Genomic DNA, 22,524 nt, shown 5'->3' with positions numbered 1-22,524 from the left:
TGTAACCCCTCTAAATTTTGACAAAATGAGGCAAAGCTCAAACCCTATTCTCTAGTTAAGATTCTATAAGGTCCTGTAAGAAGTATCAGAAGCACTAAAGCCCAAAATGAACCAAGGTTAGTGAAGGAAACTAAAGACAACAACCAGTGCTCTACTGACAAAAGCCCAGCTGTTCATTCCAAATTATATGCACCACTTGAATCATCTTAAGAATAATTCAATGATGCTAAGTGAAATGAGCAGAACCAGGAGATCATTATATACCTCAACAACGATACTGTATGAGGATGTATTCTGATGGAAGTGAATTTCTTCAACAAAGAGAAGATCTAACTCAGTTTCAATTGATCAAGGATAGACAGAAGCAGCTACACCCAAAGAAAGAACACTGGGAAATGAATGTAAATTGTTTGCATTTTTGTTTTTTCTTCCCAGGTTATTTATACCTTCTGAATCCAATTCTCCCTGTGCAACAAGAAAACTGTTCAGTTCTGCACACATATATTGTATCTAGGATATACTGTAACCTATTCAACATGTATAAGATTGCTTGCCATCTGGGGGAGGGGGAAGAAGGAGGGAGAGGAAAAATCGGAACAGAAGTGAGTGCAAGAGATAATGTTGTAAAAAATTTCCCTGGCATGGGTTCTGTCAATAAAAAGTTATTTAAAAAAAAAAGAATAATTCAATGAAAACTGTAGTCTCAAATCATTATGATAGATCAAGGAACTGATTGTCCTTCTCAAAACTGAAAACATACCTAAGAATTATCTGAATTTCAATCATATGTTCTACATTAAATGTTACCATAAAAGAACCTCAATATTCAAATCTCTCTCCACAATAAGCTCCATCCACTTTGCTAGTTTTTCAAACCCTCCTTCTCTCACTTCAGGAAAAAACTATCTTTCATTGAATACACTTTTTATTCAAAATGTTTTTAAAGAATAAAATTAAAGGAATGTGTAGACTACCACCAAAGAGAAACTTTTCAGATACAAAAAAAAAAATAGAAAGGAAAGAAGTGAAGTAAACTTTTCACTCACATTATTATGGTTACTGAAATGATAAATAAAATAAATATAGAAAATCCAATAAAATTAATGCAAAACAAGATCAACAAAACCACATCAATATACACTCTCTGCAAGCATTAAAAGAAAACACAGCCAGAAGACAATAGACCTTCAATGACTTGGAAGCAGTCACTGAGCAATTATTTTTACTTACTACTTGTTGACTTATTACTTATTAATTCTGGAGTGCTATTTTGTTAGAAAGGTTTGTGTGCAATATATATGATAATGTGATGTAGAAGAGAGAGCACTGGACTTGGAGCCAAGAGGAACCTAGGTCAAACTCCTGCCTGTGACACATGCTAACTGGATGATCACAGAAACGTGTGTTCTCATCATTACTGCCTCAAAAAGAGGCAGTAACACTGGGAGTACTTATGTCATAGGATGGTTGGGAGGATTCAATAAAATACTATATGTAAAGCCTTCTGCAAATCTTGAAGCACTTACAAACGGATCAGCTACTACTGTTATAATCATAATCTTCATCATTATTATATTTTTCACATTTGAATTATCCTTCAGGGAGTGTTTTTCTTGCCAATAAAGTGAATACCTAGAATGGCTATGTGTATATACGCATGTACTTATGTGCATGTGCATATGTATATGTGGTGTGTACACATGCATACTCATATATAGATATAGATATAGATATATATCCATGTATAGCTCTCTCAACAGAAATATAGATATCTCAGATGGCGGCTTTGGATGGCACAGTGTAAGCCTCAGCAAGTTCTAGATAAATCAGTTGTTGGTAAAACGTCACAAAGGAGTGCTTGAGCACGCTCAAGTTTTCTGGATCTGTAGTAGTAACTAGAAAAGCTTTGAAAGTTCACACCAAGATGCAGTTTCCAAAAACCAACATGGTCCCATCTGCTGTGCCATATTCTATGCTATCAAATTACTTCCTTCCTATTTAACAGAAGTGTGAACACTCATTGAATTCAATTACACCTGTAAAAATTTTGGCCACAACAATAAAAACAGACAAACAAGCCAAAAAAAACCCCAAAAACATTGCCCTCAGGTTTATATTTCAAGATGAATTTTAACTATTATCCAAAAATATTTCTAAGTACTAACTAGAAATGTAGCTATCATAATCAAAAAAATGAACAGATCCAAACTTAAAAAAATACTAACATAAGTTATGAGATTAATGAGTGTAACCACTACAACATTACTCAGTTCTATTGTGCAAGATCGTTAGATGACAATCTACCAAAAATCTATTCCATTTCAAAATTATATTTACATAAAGTTAATTTTAATTTTTGGCTTCCTGGTATTTCCTTTTCCTGTGACCAGAAGAATCTCAGATTATTCAGCCAAGGCTCAAAAAGGAAAGAACAGATGGACCCCTACTCAATAAATGCCTATGAAATTTTCTCTCTCAAAGCAATTGATACTTAGTCTAATATCCCAGGTTGGGGTGGTTTTGAAGAAAGAGAGAGCTAGAGAATTTATTAAGGAAAATCAAGCAAGCCATTTCAGAGTGAGCATTTCACCAGATGAGCATGGATCAAAAGCCAGACAAATTTCTTTTAGAATTGCAATAACTGCCAAATTATCATACTGAAATATAGCCGAGTGCTTTTCAACACAAGTTTTCTTCAATCAGCACCTAACATCAAAGACAAACGCCAAGGTCAAAAGACATCTGCAAGGATCCCAGACCAAAATGAAGCCAACTAAAAGATCAAACTAAAATAATTAGGAAAAAAAGCCATCCAATTCCAAAACAAGGATTTAAGCTATGAGTCCCTAATACTTATCAAAGAAAGTCCAATTCAGTAGTCCTCCCTAATCCAACAGCACTCTTTTCTCTTTTTTGTTATCTACACATAATCTATTTTCCAACCAAAATAAACTCATTACCTTTCTTCAAACATATACAACAACACTTTGTTTTATTTTTGTTTATGCTGGTTTTCTTTTTTGCTTATATTATTATCTGTTCTGGGAATATTCTCTATATTCCCCTATTCTACCTACTTTCATACTACTCACCCTTCAAAATTCAGGAAAAATGGCATCCCATCTATGAAAACTTTCCTTCACTGATTCTCTCTTAGCTAGAGATATGCTCTCTCTCCTTTGAATTCCTCCAGGTCCTCATCTGTTTGAACTCTCTTGTCACTTGTTACAAACAGGCTTTCTTTTATAATTATTACCATGTCTTATTATCCCTACAGAATTGCAATCACCTTCTGACTAGTCCTTACAACAGCCTAGCATAAGACTCTGCACACAGTAAGGCCATGAGAAATATTTATTGAACAAATAAACATAAAATCTAGTTTAAAAAAAAAAACTGACTAGGTTAAGTCTCTTAATCATGTGCAAAGTTGGAAAGAAACCCAATAAAACTTTGGTCTCACACTTCAGTATTGCTTCAATTCATTTCTGAAAACATGTATAATTAAGTTTCAAGGCATTATGCTAAGTTATAGGGATACAAAGTCAAGAACAAGAAAAAAAAAAAAACTTGACCTCATGGACTTTGTAATCTAATGAGGGAAGGGAAAGAGGTAACATATGCATGGGTAAGTAAATATAAAGTCATTTGAAGGAATGAACACTGATAATGAGATGGATCATAAAAATCTTTCAGGAGGAGGTGACAACTAAGGAAAGAAAAGGAAGGCAGACTAAGGATTCTTCTAAGTAGAAGAGAAGAAGGAGAAAATATATTCAGGCATGGTGGGATAACTTTATAAAGCCAAAGAAACTGGCATATGACACAAAGAGTTCAGAGATGGCCAATAAACATTTATTAAATGCCTAGGTTGTGCCAAGCACTGTGTTAAGTGTTAGGAAAAGCTAGTTGGCTTTTTTTTTTGGTTTGTTTGTTTTAATACACATTGCTTTATGAATCATGGTGGGAGAGAAAAATCAGAGCAACAGGGAAAAAACATGGGAGAGATTAAAAAAAAAACACAGAAAAAAAAGAGGTGGACATAGCATGTGTTGATTTATATTCAGTCTCTTTAGTTCTTTTTCTGGATGCAGATGGCATTTTTCTGTCCAAAATCTATTGGAATTGCTTTGAATCATTGAACCACTGTGAAGAACCAAGTCTTTCATAGTTGATCATCGCACATTCTTACTATTATTGGGTACACTGTGTTCCTGGTTCTGCTTGTTGTTCTCAGCACCAGTTCATGTAAATCTTTCCAGGCTTTTCTAAAATCAGCTTGTTCATCGTTTTTATAGAACACTAACATGAAGGTAACTTCATATACCACAACTTATTCAGCCATTCCTCATTTTCCAGCTAGGAACAGCTAGTAAGCCAATATAGCTGAAATGCAGAATGCATCATGAAGAATAATATAAAATAAACCTGGAAAGACTAGTTGGAGTCTTATTGAGGACAGTTTTATATATCATACTGAAGATTTTTGAGTAACAAAGTGACAATTCTACCGGTGCCTTAGGAAAGTGATTTTGGCAGCTATGTGAAGAATGACTACAGAAAGAGCCTGAAAACGGGAGACTCAGGTAGGACGTTGTTATAATAGTGTAGATGAGAGATGATAATAAAAGCCTATACTGGTTGTCCTACAAATGAAAAAAGGGGGAAAGATCTGAGGAAAGATAAGGCAGGAAAGAGTCAAGTAGGACTTCGCACATCTACAAATATGGATTCACAGAAAAACAGTTGGTACCCTTGACAAAAATTGAAAACGGAGAAGTGAGTTTAGGAAAGGAAACTAATGAATTCTATTTGGACATCATGAGTTGGACATACTAAGACCTATAGGAGAATATGTAGAGTAGGCAGTTAACCATGGGGAGTTGAAGTTCAACAGAGAGGTCAGAGCTGGATACAAACCTATTGGCATTGCTACATAAGAGTTGGTAAAAACAAATACATAAGGAGACATAGGAATAAAGAGCAAAGATCTCTAGATCCCTCTGGCCCTATCCCTCTAGGGTTACTATTTCCCCCATGAAGCCCTTTGGACACTTCTAAGTAACCTGCATAGTGCAGGTCTTCTAGAGGTTGACAGGGTAAATGCTTCAGCACAACTCAGCGAGATAGGCTTAAGGACAAGGGGTAGTCTTGTAAGTTTCAGCAGACTTTTTGTGCATCAAAGGGGAAACCTGACTAACCAAAAGGCAGGGGAAAAGTTAATGAACCTAAATTTGAAAGCATGTAACAGAAGGGGCCTCTTCCCAGCCCCAGCAGCTATATGGTAACTGCAATTCTGTGGAAAAGCAGCAAATTCAAAGACAGTATAGTGGTACAGAACAACTTTAGCAAATGACCAGTAGAGACCCTAAGGAGAAGAGCTGACAAGGACCAAAACAGTTCACTACAGCCAGGTGCAGGAGAGGGAGTCCTGAAGAACTTCAACTACCTTTGAACCTGAGTCTTCTGGGAGATAGCTCCCCTCTTGACTGGCAAATCTGAGAGATTGTAATCCTTCTTGAATGGAAAAGAAAGATAAAGAATGGTTCTATAGATTGAATTTCTCAATATTTACTTTGTTATTCTGTCCCAATTGGCTTTGCTATTTGATTTAAGGTTCCTGCTTGGTCTGCTGGTAGGAAATGCACTGTTTGGGGGCCCAAACTGCCCTGTATGATTATTTTTAACAAAAATGCTCCATATTGAACCAAGGGATTACTGACTCCAGTGGGATCCTATTACAGGTTTTACTATCTATATTTTAGAGGTTAAAAACAAAAACAAAAACACTGAAGCCCAGAGAAATACAAACTAACTTGCTAAGGGGAACATTGCTAGTAAGCATTAAAGCCAGGATTCATATCCAAATATTCTGACTTCAGACAAACTCTTCTTCCACCTCATGCCATCTCTCCAATCTGAAAGGCAACTAGAAATGATCACAATTATAAAGAATTATTATGTGTGTATATGTATCTTAAACAACAATTACTATTTCTCATGTAATTTTTCCAATAGGATCTCAATTCACTTTACATTTTAAGTACAGTGACATAATTGGGGAGATGTTAACAGATATTTTTTCGCTCAGAACTCTCAGAGAAATTACTTATCCTAAAAACAAGGAAAAGTCTATAATATCCAATCCAATCCTAAAGTCCTATTTTGTTCTCCTTTAGACTCATAGTTAGGAAATATTTGCCTCCTTATTTAATAGACACCATTACCAACAGATAGGAAACTAGAGAGGAAGATTGAAGTAAACAATTTCAGACTTGACCACTGCATGATTGCTTTCTTTGACCACAATTATTTGTTACAAAGGAAGATTTTTCTTAATGGAGCATAGGGATTTGGAAAGAAGGGGATTAGTAATAGGAATTCCAAAAAAGAAAAAAAAGGAAAAAAGAAGAAGAAAAAAGGCTTCCTATAGAATTTTAAAAAGCACAAAAGTGAACCAGGTTCAGAAGGAAACAGATGAGCAGCAGAAAGGCTTTGTAATTAACATACTAGATTATATTCTTTTTTAAAAAAATATAAGCTATTCATTACATACTCATAGCTTCCTATATAATCTTCTTTTTCCATTTTTCAGGAAATAAGGAAATACTTGTGTTTAGTAAGTACAGAACAAAAAATTAATAAAAATTAATAAAATATTGAGCCACTGCCTCTAATACAGTAAGCCCAAGATTTCTATCTATATGAGAGAAGTGCTGTGATCCAGAACTGCTATTGAATTACTCTCATTCCCCTGAATGGTCAAAAACTGAATGTTCCCCAGTACTTGAATGTCCAAGTCTCAAGCCTCTGCAGCCAGGAAACTAAAATTAATCGTGTCAAAAAAGTAACTGAAGGGCACGCTTTCATTGAGCCTGGTACCAGGGAAACCAACCCAAGAATAAAATAGTTCTAGACTTTCTAGACATTTCACTAGGGGATACAATATACACACAGCTAAGTAAATATTAAGGATGTACCAAATTATGCCAAATCATTTCAAAGAGGAGAGTACTCATGATAGATTTTTGTGAGGATCAAATAATTCAACATATACAAAGCATTTTGCAGACCTTAAAGTACCATTTAAATGCAAGCTTTATCGTTATGATCATGATGATTATTATAGTGAAGAACAACTAGGCCAGTTTGGTATATGAGCATGTATGAGAGGGAATAATGTGAAAACAAGTCCTGTCAGGCAGGCAACATTTATTAAGCTTCTATTTAGGTGCAGGCTAGTGCTAACCACTAGAGATACAAAGGAAAATTAAGACAGTTCCTGCTTTCAAGAAAGCCACAGTCAATGGAAAGAGAGATACAAGTTAGATTGTGAAGGGCTTTAAATCCCAAACAAGGAAGTTTGTGTTTTATCCTAAAAGCAACAGGAAGCCATTAAGATTTTGGTCAGGTCTGTGCTTTTGGAATATCCATTTGGTGGCTGTGTAGATGATGGATTGGAAGGCATTAAAGGCAGGGACCAATGAAGAGACTGTTGCAATAGTCCAGGTAATAAGTGATGAGGTAAAGGCTAAAGTTAGGTAGAGGCTGTGTGATGGAAGAAAAGAGGACAGCTATAAGAGGTATTGTGGAGATAGCAAAAACTTGGTTCAGGTTTGAAGGAGAGGAATGATTCCAAGCCTGGATGACTGGAACGTAGTGCCTTAGGAAAGTTATTTTTTTTTATCATATAGATGTGCCCAAAGTCCACAAAATATCTTGATCTGAAAAGATTCAAAAAACAATTCTCCATCACATCAAGAGAAATTGCTTTATATTACATAATAGGAAAAATATTTATAGGTACTCTTCATTTAATGAAATAAGTACAAAGGCTATCGAGAAAAAGCAAATATCTATTAAGTGAATCTTTTTTTTTTCCTACTGAGATCCTTTAAAAAAAAATTCAGTTGGATAAAAAAAAATTAGTCATGTAAGTGATGAAACCCACTTAAGAATGGTAGCAAGTATTTTTTTTAATCATACACTTAAAGGGAAAAAATTGCTAATGTAATATTAAGATCCCATACTAATGATATAACAAGTTTATGCTCAAAAATCAAGTTGCAGAATATAAATGCCCAAACCACTGTGAACACTGCTATAATAATACAATTAACATATTTCCACATAGCAGAGGCAGCAATTCCTAAATCAATATAGCTAATATTTCCACCAACTTTATCTTTATATCCAACTTCATTTCTTTACCTTTAAAAAAACATACACCCAATACTTTTCCCACCATATGAAATTACTGGCCTCTTTCCAGATTCTTTCTGCCTGATAACATCTCTACAGTACATTGGAACAGCAGGAAATCGCAGCACATAAAGCTAAGTAAGGACTCAAATGGTCAGTGTTTGTTTAGCAATGAAGGTTCAGCCCCACCTCAGCTTAGTCAAACAACTATCCCACAGACTTGTAGGTTATACCTGTGTGTAGAGATCTATTCCTAGATCACTAGTTTATTAAGCTAATGGATTATGACCTTGTTAGATGATATTTGTTTATCAAAATGGCATTTACTGAACCTGGCAAGATTCATAATTATAAAGATGATGATAATAACAGCTCACATTTACATAGCACATTCAGTTTTACAAAGCATTTTACATATATATTTTACCTTATTTTTAAAATTTTATTAATATTTTCCCCAGTGACATTCACCTGCCCAAATTTATTGATGGCTTTGGGTCCCTATAAAAATATGGTAATTTATTATAAAACTAAATCCCTTGATAGTTTTTTTAACCCAGAAAGCTATAAAATCATTATAGAGTCAATTAAAGCATGTGTCAAAGGAGATCAAATATGCACCTTATTTTCCAGCGGTGCTCTGTCTTTCCACTTTATTTGTATGCTTTGACTTTACATACACATCTTTGTATCCTCCAAGATACTAAACACAAAGCTCTGTAAATCAGAGCCAGAACTGCAGGTAAAGGCAAGGCAGGGAAGTTGCTTGGGAGGAAAAATACTTGAATTCACTTTCCCTGGTACTTAAGTATTTATCTTGTGATACATCAGGTTCTAATGTGATAGTGCAGGCTCGAAACCTGTAGTTACTCAAAGAGTAATAGACAGATAGCCTAGTTTTCAGAGTGAGAAGGACATAACGATAAACTATGCCTAGAGTAATCACAATGTCTTGTTCTGATTCTACTATATCCAAGAAGTATTCAATAAATATTTGGTGAATTAATTCATAAGAGCGACAAAGAAGTATAAGACAGGCTTCATTTTTAAGGAATTTGCAATCCAATTGGAAGAAATAAGTTTACACAGAAAGGTAACAGTATAAAAAAATAGGTTAACATATATTAGTAATACAGAGAATGAGATGAAACATAGTATAATCGAAAGACTATTAGGAGTCAATAGAATTGAAATGCTATGAATTTTGTGACCTCAGAGAAGTCTCTGTTTCTGTTTCTCATGTAAAATGAAGAGAGTCTCTAAGATTCCTTCTAACCCTAAAATCTTGTCATTCTAAGTACATTTTAAAACATTTTTTAAAAGGAGAAAAGGGAAGGAGAGATTACTGCAGTCAATTTACTACATGTAGAACCATCAAGGAAAAAATGTATGAAGAAAATGGGACTTCAGTGAGGTCTTAAAAAATGACCAGGAATTCCTCAGGCAGAAAATGGTGTTCCAAGCTTCATACTCAGAATGGAAAGGACATGTATGAACCCTACCCATGACAAGCTGACAATGAAGATAACAACAAGAAGACAAAAGCACAAATGAAGAGTTAAATGAAAACAAAAATCAGGTGGTCCCTATTTGAATTCCAACCACATTATTTATTTTATTGAAGCCTCAGTTTCTTTATTTGCAAAGTTAGGAAAGTAATTCCTATACTACTTACATTATAGGATTGTTACAGGAATCAAATGAAATGATATACATAAAGTCCTTTAGAACCATACATCAGCAATTATTACACCCAATAAGCCAGTACTAAAATGTGTGATGTAATAGGATACAGAAAATAATTACACAGTAGAAACACAGGATCACATATTTAGAGCTAGAAAGGTCATCTAATCTAAACCCATCATTCTTCAGATGGCATCAGGGACAGGAACATGATTGTAGAACCCCAAACAAAACAATGACCTTGGAAATCCTCTTGGAAGTGCTCTTCATTTCCTAAGGAAATAGGAAAAAAAATTTCCCTGCAGACACATCTGCCCCAATAATATAAAACCTGCTGGGCTGGGCCCTCCAATCTCACCTTCTCTATAGTTGTTTCTGACCTTTCAGCTGAAGAAAACTATTCATGCTAACTCTATATTTGCATAAACAACACCCAAATTAACAATTAAACAACAATTCTTGGTCAGAGTTAAGTAGCTCCTTTTAATAGTAACCAACTCACAAGCAGGGCAGTGTCAATGCTACCCTGTTTAAAAAAAAATACACACATTGGGGCAATTAGTTGATGCATCGGATAGAGCACCAGCCCTGAAGACAGGAAGACTTGAGTCTTCAAATCTGGCCTCATACATTTAATATTCCCTAGCTGTGTGACCCTGGTAAGTCACTTACCCCAACTGCCTTAGCAAAAAAAGAAAAAAGAAAAGAAAACTACACACACATATTTTAAAAACAAAGTTGCATATAATAGATGTTCCTAGTTTCATATATAAGCCCTTTTTTGCCCTTAATATCGGAACTTCGTTGTTCATTGATGACTTCCAAGTTGATTTTTTTTTTTTTTAATTTGGGAACAGTAATCAACTGCACTTTCAGGACTACAAAATCTTCAAATGTATCCAGTTTATTCATACATCCCCAGACTTATGCTAGATGAACTGAAAAACTACCATGCTAGGATAAATAGGAATAATCAGCCTGAAAAATACATGAATGAGTCAGCAACTGAAAACGAGCAGATAAATAAAACTGAGTCTTTGTTCACTAACAGAACAATAAGACGACAGCAATAAATTTCATCTTTCCCCCACAAACTCTGAGTGCTATCTTCATTCAGTCCATTCCTCTTACTGGGACCTTACCTGAAGACTGATTCTCCAGGGAACTTTTCTGAAAGTGACACATTTAGAATATGAATTAAGATAGTATTTCTTTAAATAACTCCTAAATGACACAAAGAAAACTATGGACAGCTTATGCCTGAAACAAGTATTAATAAGCCAGATATCTATGTCAGGCCATCTCTTCTATGCTAATCTCCTTACCTATAACTCTTAAGTTGGAGCAAAAATGCTCCAGAGAGTAACTAGCTAGCAAACAATCAAATTATTTTCAAACTGCCGATGCCTCAGGTGGTCAGAATTTTACAGTTTTCATGTTGACTGACTAATATCCTTGGCCTCCATAATTTGGAAGGATGCAACTTTATCCATCTTCTGAAAGTTTTGTTGTGAATTGATCCAACCATTCTGGAGAACAATTTAGAACTATGCCCAAAGTGCTATAAAAATTGTGCATGCTCTTTGATTCAGTAATACCTATTACAAAGAGATTGTTAAAAAGGAAGAAAAGATCCATATGTACACCCATATTTATAGCAGCTCTTTTTGTGGCGATAAAGAATTGGAAATTGAGGGGATGCCCATCAATTGGGGAATGACTAAATAAATTGTGGCATATAAATATAATGTAATACTATTGTACTATAAGAAATAATGAGCAAGCAGATTTCAGAAAAACCTGAAAAGACTTTTATGAACTGATGCTGAGGAGAACCAGGAGAACACTGTACATAGTAACAGTAACACCATCAACTATGATAGACTTAGCTCTTTTCAACCATACAATAATCCAAACCAATTCCAAAAGACTCATGATGGAAAATGCATCCATATTCAGAGAAAGAAATATGGAGTCTGAATACAAATCAAAGGTTCCTATTTTCATTTTTTTGTCTTTGTTTTTTCATTCTTGTAGCTCTTCTCTTTTGTTCTGATTTTTCTTTCACAACATAACTAATGGGAAAATATGTTTAACGTGATTGTACATGTATAACCTATTTGCTTATTTTGGAAAGGGGTAGTGGAGAGAGGGAAGGGCAGAGATTTGGAACTCAAAATCTTATAAAAATGAATATAATTGGGGAAAAAATACTATTAAGTAGAAAAACTTAAAAAAGAAATTAAGTATATCAGAAAACAGTTAAGGTGCATTTTATCAATGGTGAATACTCTTGAAATCCATGTAACCTCTTATCTTTCAAAACAACCCCAATGTCTTAACAAAATGAAGGGAAGATAAGAAATAGAGGAACAATTTATAGTCTAAGAATTCTTAATTATAAATAAAATACAATTGCTTAAAGATGAAATATGCCAATCCTAGGCCTTGATAATGAAGATGGACACATAGACCATAGATTCATTTTATTTACAAAGAAATTTTGTACTCTCTTTTGATATAATTCATGAGGTATCCATGGCAAAGACTAAAGGGCTTCCCCCATGGCAATAGACTCACAGCCTCTTCTGCATAATATTGTTGTCTCACATCACTTCACCTTTAATTAAAAAAAAAAAAAAAAAGGCAACAAGCCAAAAAAGGCCCCAGAAGCTTTTAAGCATGGCCAGAATCAATGTCTTAGGCTTCTAAGGAAGCTCTCAGCACCCAGCAAAAGTACTGCACAAAGTACATGATGAATAAATGGGAGGAAATGATCAAAAAAGGATAATACCTTTTTTTTTAATTTAAAAAAGAAAAAGAACGCAAAGACATTCCACTTTATTCTGAAACTGAGCATATATCTTCTCCAGGACATTCTCTTTCTTCTTCTAAAAATAGGCTGGGAAAAAATTGGGGGCCTATAACATTTTATGAAGCACCAAACTGAACATTCAGTCACTTAGAGAATGACCATGGTTTGAATTCTAGGATTTCAAGTTCTACAAAAATTATAAGCACAAATGGCCCACAGTGATCTTTTTAACAAGTCTTCAAAAAGACATCAAAAATCACTAGGACCAGGGAAGACACCAGATTGATATTCCTAGACTTTGAAAAGAGTGGTAGTAATGAGCAGGGAGAGAAAGAACACCAAAAAGGAAGGCATCTATATCCAGCAATAAAACTGGGGGAGACAGATTATACCAGTGTTTATACTTAGCCCTAAGAAATGTGATTTATTGAAGCTTGAATGTGCACTGGATTAATTTGAAACCAAAAGGAAAAACAAAGACTTTGTCAACTTTATGATGTATATATCTAATGTGCAAAGAAAGAATGCTGTTCTTTCTTCTCTCGTAAATCTCTCTTCTATTTTTAAAAAAGTGATGAAAGACATAAAACTAAAATCAACCAAAAATGTTCCTTTGAATATTTAAATCTGGTAATACACTCTCAGATATTAAGGTTAATAAATGGTATCTCTATACCTAAAGTTTAATAAATCCTACTGGAATATGAAATCTAAGGAAAAGAGATACTTATAGACAAAGCAATATGGCTCTCTTAACGGCCTAGTCAGTATAGCTGCTTGTTCAAAAATGTGTAGGCTGTCCAAGGATTGTTGTATGTGATGAAACATTCCATGGCTAATTAGAGTCTGTTGTGTTATTTCTTGTAAATGCTATTTTAAATTGAGATTAAATTTACTAAATAATTGGGATTAGCCTGGAAAGTCTTTCAGTCATCCTGATGACAGTATTGTAAGATAAACAGGAGCCAAATTGTATTTAATTCATAAAAGTATTGAAGGAAACAGAACAAGACATGTCTCTGCCTAGTCTAGATCATATTAAGTTAATCACCAAGTTGGCCAATAAGGTAATTTCTTTCCCGATTTGACCTCTGTTCAGACCTTTTAATCTGACCAAGTTCCAACCTTCTAAAGTCCAAGAGGAATTCTACCTCACAAGAGATAGCTATCTCTTGTTATAAATATGAAAAAAGAGATGTTTGAAGAAATGAACTGCAACACAAAAAGCAAATGTACCCATCAATGACAATGTAAAATCCAACTAGTTTGCCCAGAATTCCAAGAAGAATCTTACAGCTTTACAATACAAACAGAAATTGAAAGGGCCAATGAAATTTTAACCTACAACCCCAATTCAGAGTTCACCGCCCTAAACCGAGCATAACGTGTATTCCTCCTCAACAAGGAAACAACCAAAAGAGTAAATAAATTGGAAAGGAGCCCCCAGAAAAGTTAATATTTGCAATCAGGCCTATTACAATGAAAACAATGTCCAATATTTAACCACCGTTGGCACCAAATAGTCCCCATATCACCAGCCCTTCAGCCAAATTATACTCCCAGTCTTATCTTGGTAATTTGGTAAAAATACTGATAGAAATATGAAATAGTTCATAAAAATTGTTAGCAGCAAAGTTACAAGTTGAATCAAAACTGCTTACAAACCTAAACATTGGCTTTCCTTTTCCATATATAAGTCTTAAATAGAAAGGCTACACTACAAAGTGGAAAGCCTTACCTAGCCATTCCAATCTAAGACTTATCATTAAAAAACATAAAAAGAAAAAAAAAATTCTATGAAAATAAAACAGCTATATGTCCAACTAACTGGAGAAGGACTCCATTGAATCAAGTAAGCTATATTGCTACAATGGAATATTATGCCCTCCAAAAAGACCTTCCTGAAGTGATACAAAAGGAACCCTGCAGAATCATAGCTGCTTTATACAAAATAACTGCTATTACATAAAAGGAAGAAAACAAAGCTTAAGAGAGGGTGCAAATGAGACAGACTTGGAAAGGAACATCTAGGTGGATAGCTGTTAAAAAATGTTATTTCTATCTTTGTTAAATGCAAAAGGATATGCGAAAAGTTTTATTCTTTCTTTTGTATGTTTGATTAATGTCTTTAACTAACAACCAAGAAACCTGGGTTATAGTCCTAATTCTTCTATTAACTAGTTAGGTTAATATGTTAATCCACCTAAACTGTTAGCTATGTTAATCCACCTTTCTGGGTTTCATTTTCCTAAACTCTACAATGCAGAGGTGGATCCAGACTAAATGACCTCTGATCCATTCCAGCTCTGTAAATCCACAATTCCCCTTCCCATTTCAGTGCTTATCTATATATCTATGCATAGCTACATCTTATGCAGTTCTCTACACAGATCACAGAGATCATTTTCTTATGTAGACCTGTTATCACAAACCTAGATGCATGGGGCAGGGTCCTAAAGAATTGTTCATTAGAAAATGTTGATCAAAAATGATGATCAAAATTTAATGTACCCAGTTCTCTCATCTTTACCCGTGGAGGTTGGTCAAGTTTGGTTGCCTATGTGCTCTGAAGACTCATTCTAATAATAACACGTGCAATCCTCAGAAAAAACCTGACCAAGTTATGTTTCATAACTTCAGGAGTCTATTAAAAAAAAAAAAAGACATTCTAAAATCCAATCAACATACATGTAGCTCTCAAGCTAACACTTTATTGAGTAAAACACTTTATTGAGCTATTAAACATTAAAACCTCAATATGATAATATGGAAAGATTTGTCATGATGTAGGAATAGATAATCACATACTTAAGACAGTACACAATACATATTTGTTTCTATTTTCTCAAAGAACATCGTTATCTGGATATCTGTATCAAATCATTTTTGTCCACCTGATCTCAGCAGAGGCAAGGAGGAGGAAGCCAGGAAGAAAGAATATAAGAGCCTGGCTAATGTCCTAGTACTATAACCCAGAGGGCACTAGGCTACTACAATGTAACAACTACAAAACTAAAATGGATTACTAATTACTAAAGAAATGATGGATTACTAATTCTTCATTGTCTCTACCTATCTATAGAGAAGTACTTTGGTAAGTTAAGTCAGAGAGATCCTCCAGGTAAGATATGATTTTGTCCATTTTAGCTGAGTTTTCCTTTCCCCCACTCAGCACTGCTTTCCTCCAAAGAATTTTGCAAGATTCCTATAACCTCACCAAAGGATTTACATACATCATTCTTTTATTTAGGTCTATTACCACAAAAATGAGATGCATGGGGCAGGATCATTAAGAATTGTGCATTAGAAACTGATTTTTTAAATAAAGGCTACAAAAATAAATACAATAAACGATGATCAAAATGTAATATGCCCAGCATCATAACAGTAGCAATTAAAGAACTGAGAGCTCATGACAAGTATAGATCTGAAAAAACTCTGAGCCATTAAAGCCCAGATATTAATATAACAACATTTCAAAGCAAATTTTTCTTGCTCCTTCATGTAAGAACTAGAAAAGGAACACCTTAGATTTAGGATCACACATGCTAAAATCAGTAAAGAAAAAAACAAAAAAGAACACCAATTGATGTATGCTTAAGTATAAAAGAGAAACACACAGCTCTACACATACCTCTAGAAATATTCTTTCAGTGGTATTCATCTTACTGAACTCTTCTATTTTCTCCATACTAAAGGGTAATGCAGATGCCTCACTATTACACAAAATCTTCAATGCAGAAATCCCACTCACCCACCCTCACTCTCTCTCCCAAATAAAATAATCACTTTTCACAGGAGATTTGGATTGTGGAGCTATCCTAATTAAGGAATTCAAAGGAAGGAAAAGGAAAGAAAATAAAAACCCGGCTACATGTGGAAAATTGGTTTTGGTAAATATTAATAATAAATATGCCTTCTCCAGTATACTCCCAATACTATCATCCTCAAATTCTAGAAGATGAAAATTCTTAGATGGATACTATTACCAGCTTACAATATATCCAGAATTACTAAAGATCAAAAAATCAAGAGGGAAATCAAGTGAAATCTTTGCAATTTATACCTAAGATTTTGAAACTGAAGACACAAGCTCATCCCTTGGAAAGAGAATTCAAAAGACAAGATGGAAAAATCAATTTGTAGTTTAATGATAGATAGTTAAAGCATCTTCCTAAAAAGGAATTAGAACTTAAAATCAACATTTGCAATCACAATTTTGAAAGAATACTTCAATTTTTCATTATAGCTTGATTAAAAGATTTAAGTTCAAATGCCTTCATGATCCTAAAATATAAACAAAAATCCAATAACAAGATATTACTTTTAGAGTCTAAGCCATTACTTTGTGCCAGCTTCTTCCCTACTCTCCTCCCCCTCCCCACCATCATGCTGGTTTTCAGGCAAGCACTGAACACCATGCATATACTACTTATTCCATATGCTGTATTGCTATTAAAACATTTCAAAATGTTTTCTTTGAATAAAAATGGAAAATAAAAAAAGTTTCTCAAGAAAAGAAGACAAAGATATAGGGAAATGATAGATGACAACCAGGAATAAACTATCAAACAGTAACTTGTGCAAAATCACTCAAAAAAATTTTTGAGTGGGGTCAGGATTAAAGAATCGAGATTTATAAGCTGAGGTGGGGGTAAGGTACCTAAGGCAGAGAGAACAAAGTGAATATTAGCCAGACTGAAAATGATGAAAAAAGAATTTTATAAAAGACAACAATCATTTTCATTATTTTGAAATAGAAAAACAGTAAAGTATTTAGGAGTAGTTTCATGAAGTTTTTCTGTGTTAAAATCATTGTGCCTGACTGTGGGTAAAAAAAAAGAGTTTATAAAAATATAGTTTAAGTTACTGAGGAGTAGTGAAAGAAGAAACAGAATCCTTTACTCTATCCATATGTCACATGTACATTAGTTACTTGCATTTTTATTTCCCCCATTAGAGCTTAAGCTCTTTGAGGCCAGGGCCTGGTTTTGCCTCTATATCCACAGCACTTAGTACAAAGCCTCAAACACAATAAGGATTGATTTGTTCACATGACTGACTACCCAGGGACAAGTAAATTGTCTGAGAATTTGTTGATCAATTCATCTTTTTTTATTAGCCCAATGTAAACTACCAAACTAGATTTCTTTCTGCTATATTCATGTGGCCATTCATTCATTCAGTAAACAAATATTTGTCAAGCAGATACTGTAATGTGTTAAAACTATGATAGAATGTAGTTTGGTTAAGACTTAGTCACTGCCCATGTGGAACTTGCTGTCTAAGAGAAAGCTAAGACAACAAAAATAGATTATAATATACAACATTGCATGGTGTGTTAAAGAGTTGCAAAACAATGTGCTAAGTGAAGTCTGAGAGGTATCGAGAGACTCAAGGAAAACTGCAGAGGAAATGCCATTTGAGCTGAGTTTGAAGGATGTCAAGAATTTAACTAAGGAAAAGAGGGGAAAGAAAGGCATTCTTGGTACCGAGAACTCAAGAGAATTCAGGGTGGTTAATGGGGTGGGGGGAGAGACCAGATTTGTTTTGTTTGACTGAAATGAAAGAAGAGGGGTGAAACCAGGGAATGACAAAGGAATTTGAATTGTACTGAGTGGGTATTTATGAGTAGAGAAGTGACATGACTAAATACAAGAAAAAGTCTTCTTGCACAATTATCAAAAAATTAAAATAAAAATGGATTAGAGATGAAAAGACCTGTGAAGAAGCAATATACCAAATAGGTGCTAAAGAAGGCCTGTTCCAGACTACTGTCAATGGGAATAGTGTGATGGAGAAACATGAGATTTTGTAGAGGTAGAATCAATGGGAGATGGTAATTAAATGAGTGTGAGGTGAGGGAGAGGGAAGAGTTAAAGGTGACACCAAGGTTACAAATAAGGGAGAAAAGGAGATTGATGGTACTATATACAGAAATAGGGAAGATGGGTTTAGAGAAAAGGTAAGGTATAAGGCTATAATAAGACTAATCCACAGAAGCCTGATTTCTGCAAAAATTCACTAGTTATCCCATAGGATTTTTGTAGGGGAAAACACAAATCTTAAATGATTATGATTATTAATTACTCAAATATTCAATTTTTGTTATTACTAATTCATCCTAGAAAATGGAATTAAGGAATATACAGATGGATCAATATTTCTTATTCTCACAACTAAGAAATCACTTTTTCAGTTAGAAGGCTGTCAGAAATCAAAAAGATATCTCCCAGAATAAAAAAAAAAGTTGCTAAAACCCACTTATTAAAAGGTCCTTAGATGTCCTTAGATTATTTTTATCAACAGAGCATGTTTGTTTTCAAAGTACTCTACTAGAAAATAAATTAAATGGCTTAAAAAAATTTATTTTAAACCCAGTATATACTCCTACCTTTACAAGAAAAGATTCTGGCTACCAAATCCTTGCATGATAAAAAGACACAAGACAAATACTATGAGGAAATCAGTCTATATAGGCTACTCTTTCCTACAAACAACCTTGGATCCCAACAATTGCTAACATACTTCACCTGAATGTACCAGGTAGTCAAGGTTAAAAAGAAAACTTATTAGGTCAGAATTACTAAGACCTAAACAAACAACTATTAATAAAGGGATGCAGCAGGTTAAAGGTCAAACTTTGTGCAGGACCCATATTTGGCTTTGGAAATTCTATTGGTTGTTTCCTGTAAATGTAAAAACAAATTGACAAGAAAGTTAAGCAAAGATATAACCTTGGTGAAAGGTTAACTTTGGTCTTCCCAAATTACATGCTAATAACTAACCTGGTACTAAAAAGCTCTTCCCTCGCTGAAGCAGGTCACATCTAGGCGGCTCAATTTTGCAGTGGTACTCGGATCACCTCCCTCTCTCCCTTCCCCCACTGGTAGACTAGAAAAGGGAAAACCAAGTACCGTGTAGCTAGCTTGTTTTGCCCTAAGGGCTTAACGCAACCATGAAATGGAGCACAAAAAATGGCATTTTCCAAACACTGGAAAGATGAGGGTTTGGGGAATGGTTGAGCTAAGTCCCTAAGAGTTATTTTTAAAATACTAGGCAAGGGAATCTGCAACTACAAGTCAACATCTTCAACACGCTTAAGTCGCCCCAACCTTGCTTCCCCAATACAAAACCAAAGCAGGGCAGCAGAAGCACCTATGAACACCAAACTCTCGGCATTTGTTCCTTCGAGACTGCCCCAAGGGGTGAAACAACGGGTTTAAGCCCCGTCCGTTTTAAAGGACAAGCTCGGAAGACTGGGCCAGTCCTTTCACGTGTACAAATCCCTCCCTCCATCCTCCCGGCTATGCAAAAAGGCAGAAGGTAGGGAAGGAGAGTTCCAGTCAACTGATCACCTTAGGGGAATAGGGAGAAGAAAATAAGGGAAAGGAGGGGAGGAGCAGGGAAGAAGAAAACCAAGAAGAGGTACCAAATTCGCCCACCTTTCTTAAATTCTTCCAGCATGGCGTCCAGCTTAGTGTCATTAAAAACAAAATGCAAAGGGTGATTGTAAAACTTCGTGATGGTTTTCAAGGGAGTGGAATCATCGGGATCAACGAACGCCAAGTCCTTGACAAAGAGAAGGTCCACGATGTTGGAGCGCTCCCCTTCGAAGACCGGGATGCGAGTGTAACCGCTCTCCATGATCTCCGACATCGTATTGAAATCCAGGATCGCCTCTCCAGTGATCATGAAGCAGTCTCGCAGCGGAGTCATCACGTCCTCCACCGTTTTGGTGCGGAGCTCCAGCGCCCCTTGGATGATGTTGAGCTCCTCCTTGACGAGGTCGTTGTAGGGGTCGGTGACGCGAAGCATCTCCAGCAGTTTCTCGCGGTTGTAGACTGTGCCGATCTCCTGGCCCAGGACGCAGTCCAGCAACTTGCTGACCGGGTAAGAGGCAGGAAAGGTCATCATCATGAAAAACTTGGTGAGGAAGATGGTGTTGGCGCCCACTGCCAGGCCGTGCCGGGAACAGATGGCCTGAGGCACTATCTCCCCAAAGATGACTATGCCAATGGTGGAAACCACAACGGCCACCAGGCCGGAGCCCGCGATGTCGTCCAGCAGGATGGTAAGGGTAGTGTTGACCAGCACGTTGCCCAGCAGCAGGGAGCACAGCAGGTAGTTGCCCTGCCTGCGCACCGGCTCGATGCGCTTGGCGTAATTCTTCTCCTTCTCTGTGCCGCAGTTCTGCACGATGCGCAGCTCCATGGGGTCCAGCGCCATCAGTCCCAGGTTGAGGCCGCTGAACATCCCCGAGAGGCAGAGCAAGAGCGAGATGAAGATCACCTGCAACCAGAAAGGTAACAAGAACTTCTTCTCCTCCCCCACTATCATCTTCGTGTCCTCGCCATCGTGGTAGATCCAGGTGGTCTCTGCCCACGGGGGCGGAGGGAGTCCGGCCACGCCGCGGCCGCTTTTGCCCCCTACGGCGCTGCCCGCTGATCCGGGGCCGCCGGCCGCCACGGGCGGCGTGGAGAGCGACGTGCACAGGTAGTAGGATTTGCTCTTCTCCGTCTTGCGCAGAGGCTTGATTTCGATCTCGATGATGCCCGACGTGCGGCGGTTGAGGACGATGTGGGGCAGGATGATGATGTCCGAGGTGCGGATGCCGCAGCGCTGGGGGCCGCTCTCCGGCTCCGGCTGCAGGGGGCCCCCGGCTCCCCTCTCCCCATGGCCCTGCCGCCGCCGCTCGTGCTCAGTGAAAGCGATGCGAGACCAGGTCTCGTTGTTGATGTTCTGCCCGTAGACCCGCAACTTGACCCGGGTCCGCTCGCTCACCCGCAGCGCCCCCCCTTCCATAAACGACACGTCGTTCGTGTCTTCCAGCCTCAACCCGATGATCACCGTCTCCTCCGCCTCGCCGGCCCCGGCGCAACTGCCCCAGCTGCAGCAGCAGCTCAGCACCAGCAGCAGCCCCGCCACCACCCGCAGGACCTCCCGGCCGTGGGCACTGGGGCTGCGGCGCGCCGCCATCTTCCAAGTGGGCAGTGCGGCGGCCACCGGCCCGCCCGCCATCTTTACTCCGGGCTTACAACCGCCACAGCCAATCATAAGGGGGCTGCTCCGGCTGCGGCTTCATCCTTCTCTCTGGCTGCCCGAGGCGCAGACACCGGCACCTCAGCTGGGCTGCCACCGGGAGCCCTCCCCCGGCGCTTCACTGCCCCCTTCCCTTGCTGACACTGACACTGCCGGGGCCAAATACTGGACCTCTAGCCTGAGTGGGGAGGAGGAGGAGGCGGGAGCGGTCAGGCACCAACTTGAAGAACTGGTAGGCCAACCACTCAGGAGCGAGCACCCGCCCTCTCAGTTAGGGGGCTGGAATGAAGGCGTGGCCACCGGCTGCCCTATGGGCCAATAGGAAGATAACGGGGTGGGGCGATTTTTACCCTGGCCCCCTCACCACGCCAAGTTTCCAACTGCAAGGCGCGTGACTCTTGTGTATGTGTGAGGGGAGGAGGTGTGGCCAGCAGGAACCCATAAACCAATAAGAGATCCGAAGTTGACGGAAAAAGGTGGAGCCACCCAAGGACTAGCCAATGAAATTCGAACATCCCTCCAGCCCGGCGCTCTCCTTCGGGAACTTGATAGTAGATGGAGGCTCGCGCATTTTTGCAGGTGCAGTGTCAGATTCGGGGCTCTGCCCTGCAGCGTGGTATTTTGCGCTTCGCTCGAGCAAATACATATGTTGGCCGCTTCTCATCTCAAAGGATGAGTTTGGTCCGCGGGACTTTGTACAGGCGCTGCGTGGGCTGAACCCTAATCTGGCACCATTGGCAGGAGGTCTCTGCAGGGTTAGAGGAGCCAGTTTGGAGAAG

At 37.5% G+C, this 22,524-nt stretch overlaps 1 protein-coding gene across 1 annotated transcript in view; it reads right to left on the bottom strand.

The window, feature by feature from the left end:
• Positions 1-21,857, bottom strand: part of CNNM2 (cyclin and CBS domain divalent metal cation transport mediator 2) — a 152,436-nt gene extending 130,579 nt beyond the window's left edge. Inside the window, exon 1 of the mRNA XM_051981326.1 lies at positions 20,149-21,857. Within this exon, the coding sequence (XP_051837286.1) occupies positions 20,149-21,760 (1,612 nt within the window). The 5' untranslated portion in view covers positions 21,761-21,857. The remainder of the gene's footprint in view (positions 1-20,148) is intronic.
• Between the last annotated feature and the right edge of the window lie 667 nt (positions 21,858-22,524).

The sequence above is a fragment of the Antechinus flavipes genome, chromosome 2, assembly GCF_016432865.1.
Source record: "Antechinus flavipes isolate AdamAnt ecotype Samford, QLD, Australia chromosome 2, AdamAnt_v2, whole genome shotgun sequence".
NCBI lineage: Eukaryota > Metazoa > Chordata > Mammalia > Dasyuromorphia > Dasyuridae > Antechinus > Antechinus flavipes.
The sequence above is the reverse complement of the archived record's forward strand: the minus strand, read 5'-3'. Positions and strand labels throughout refer to the sequence as shown.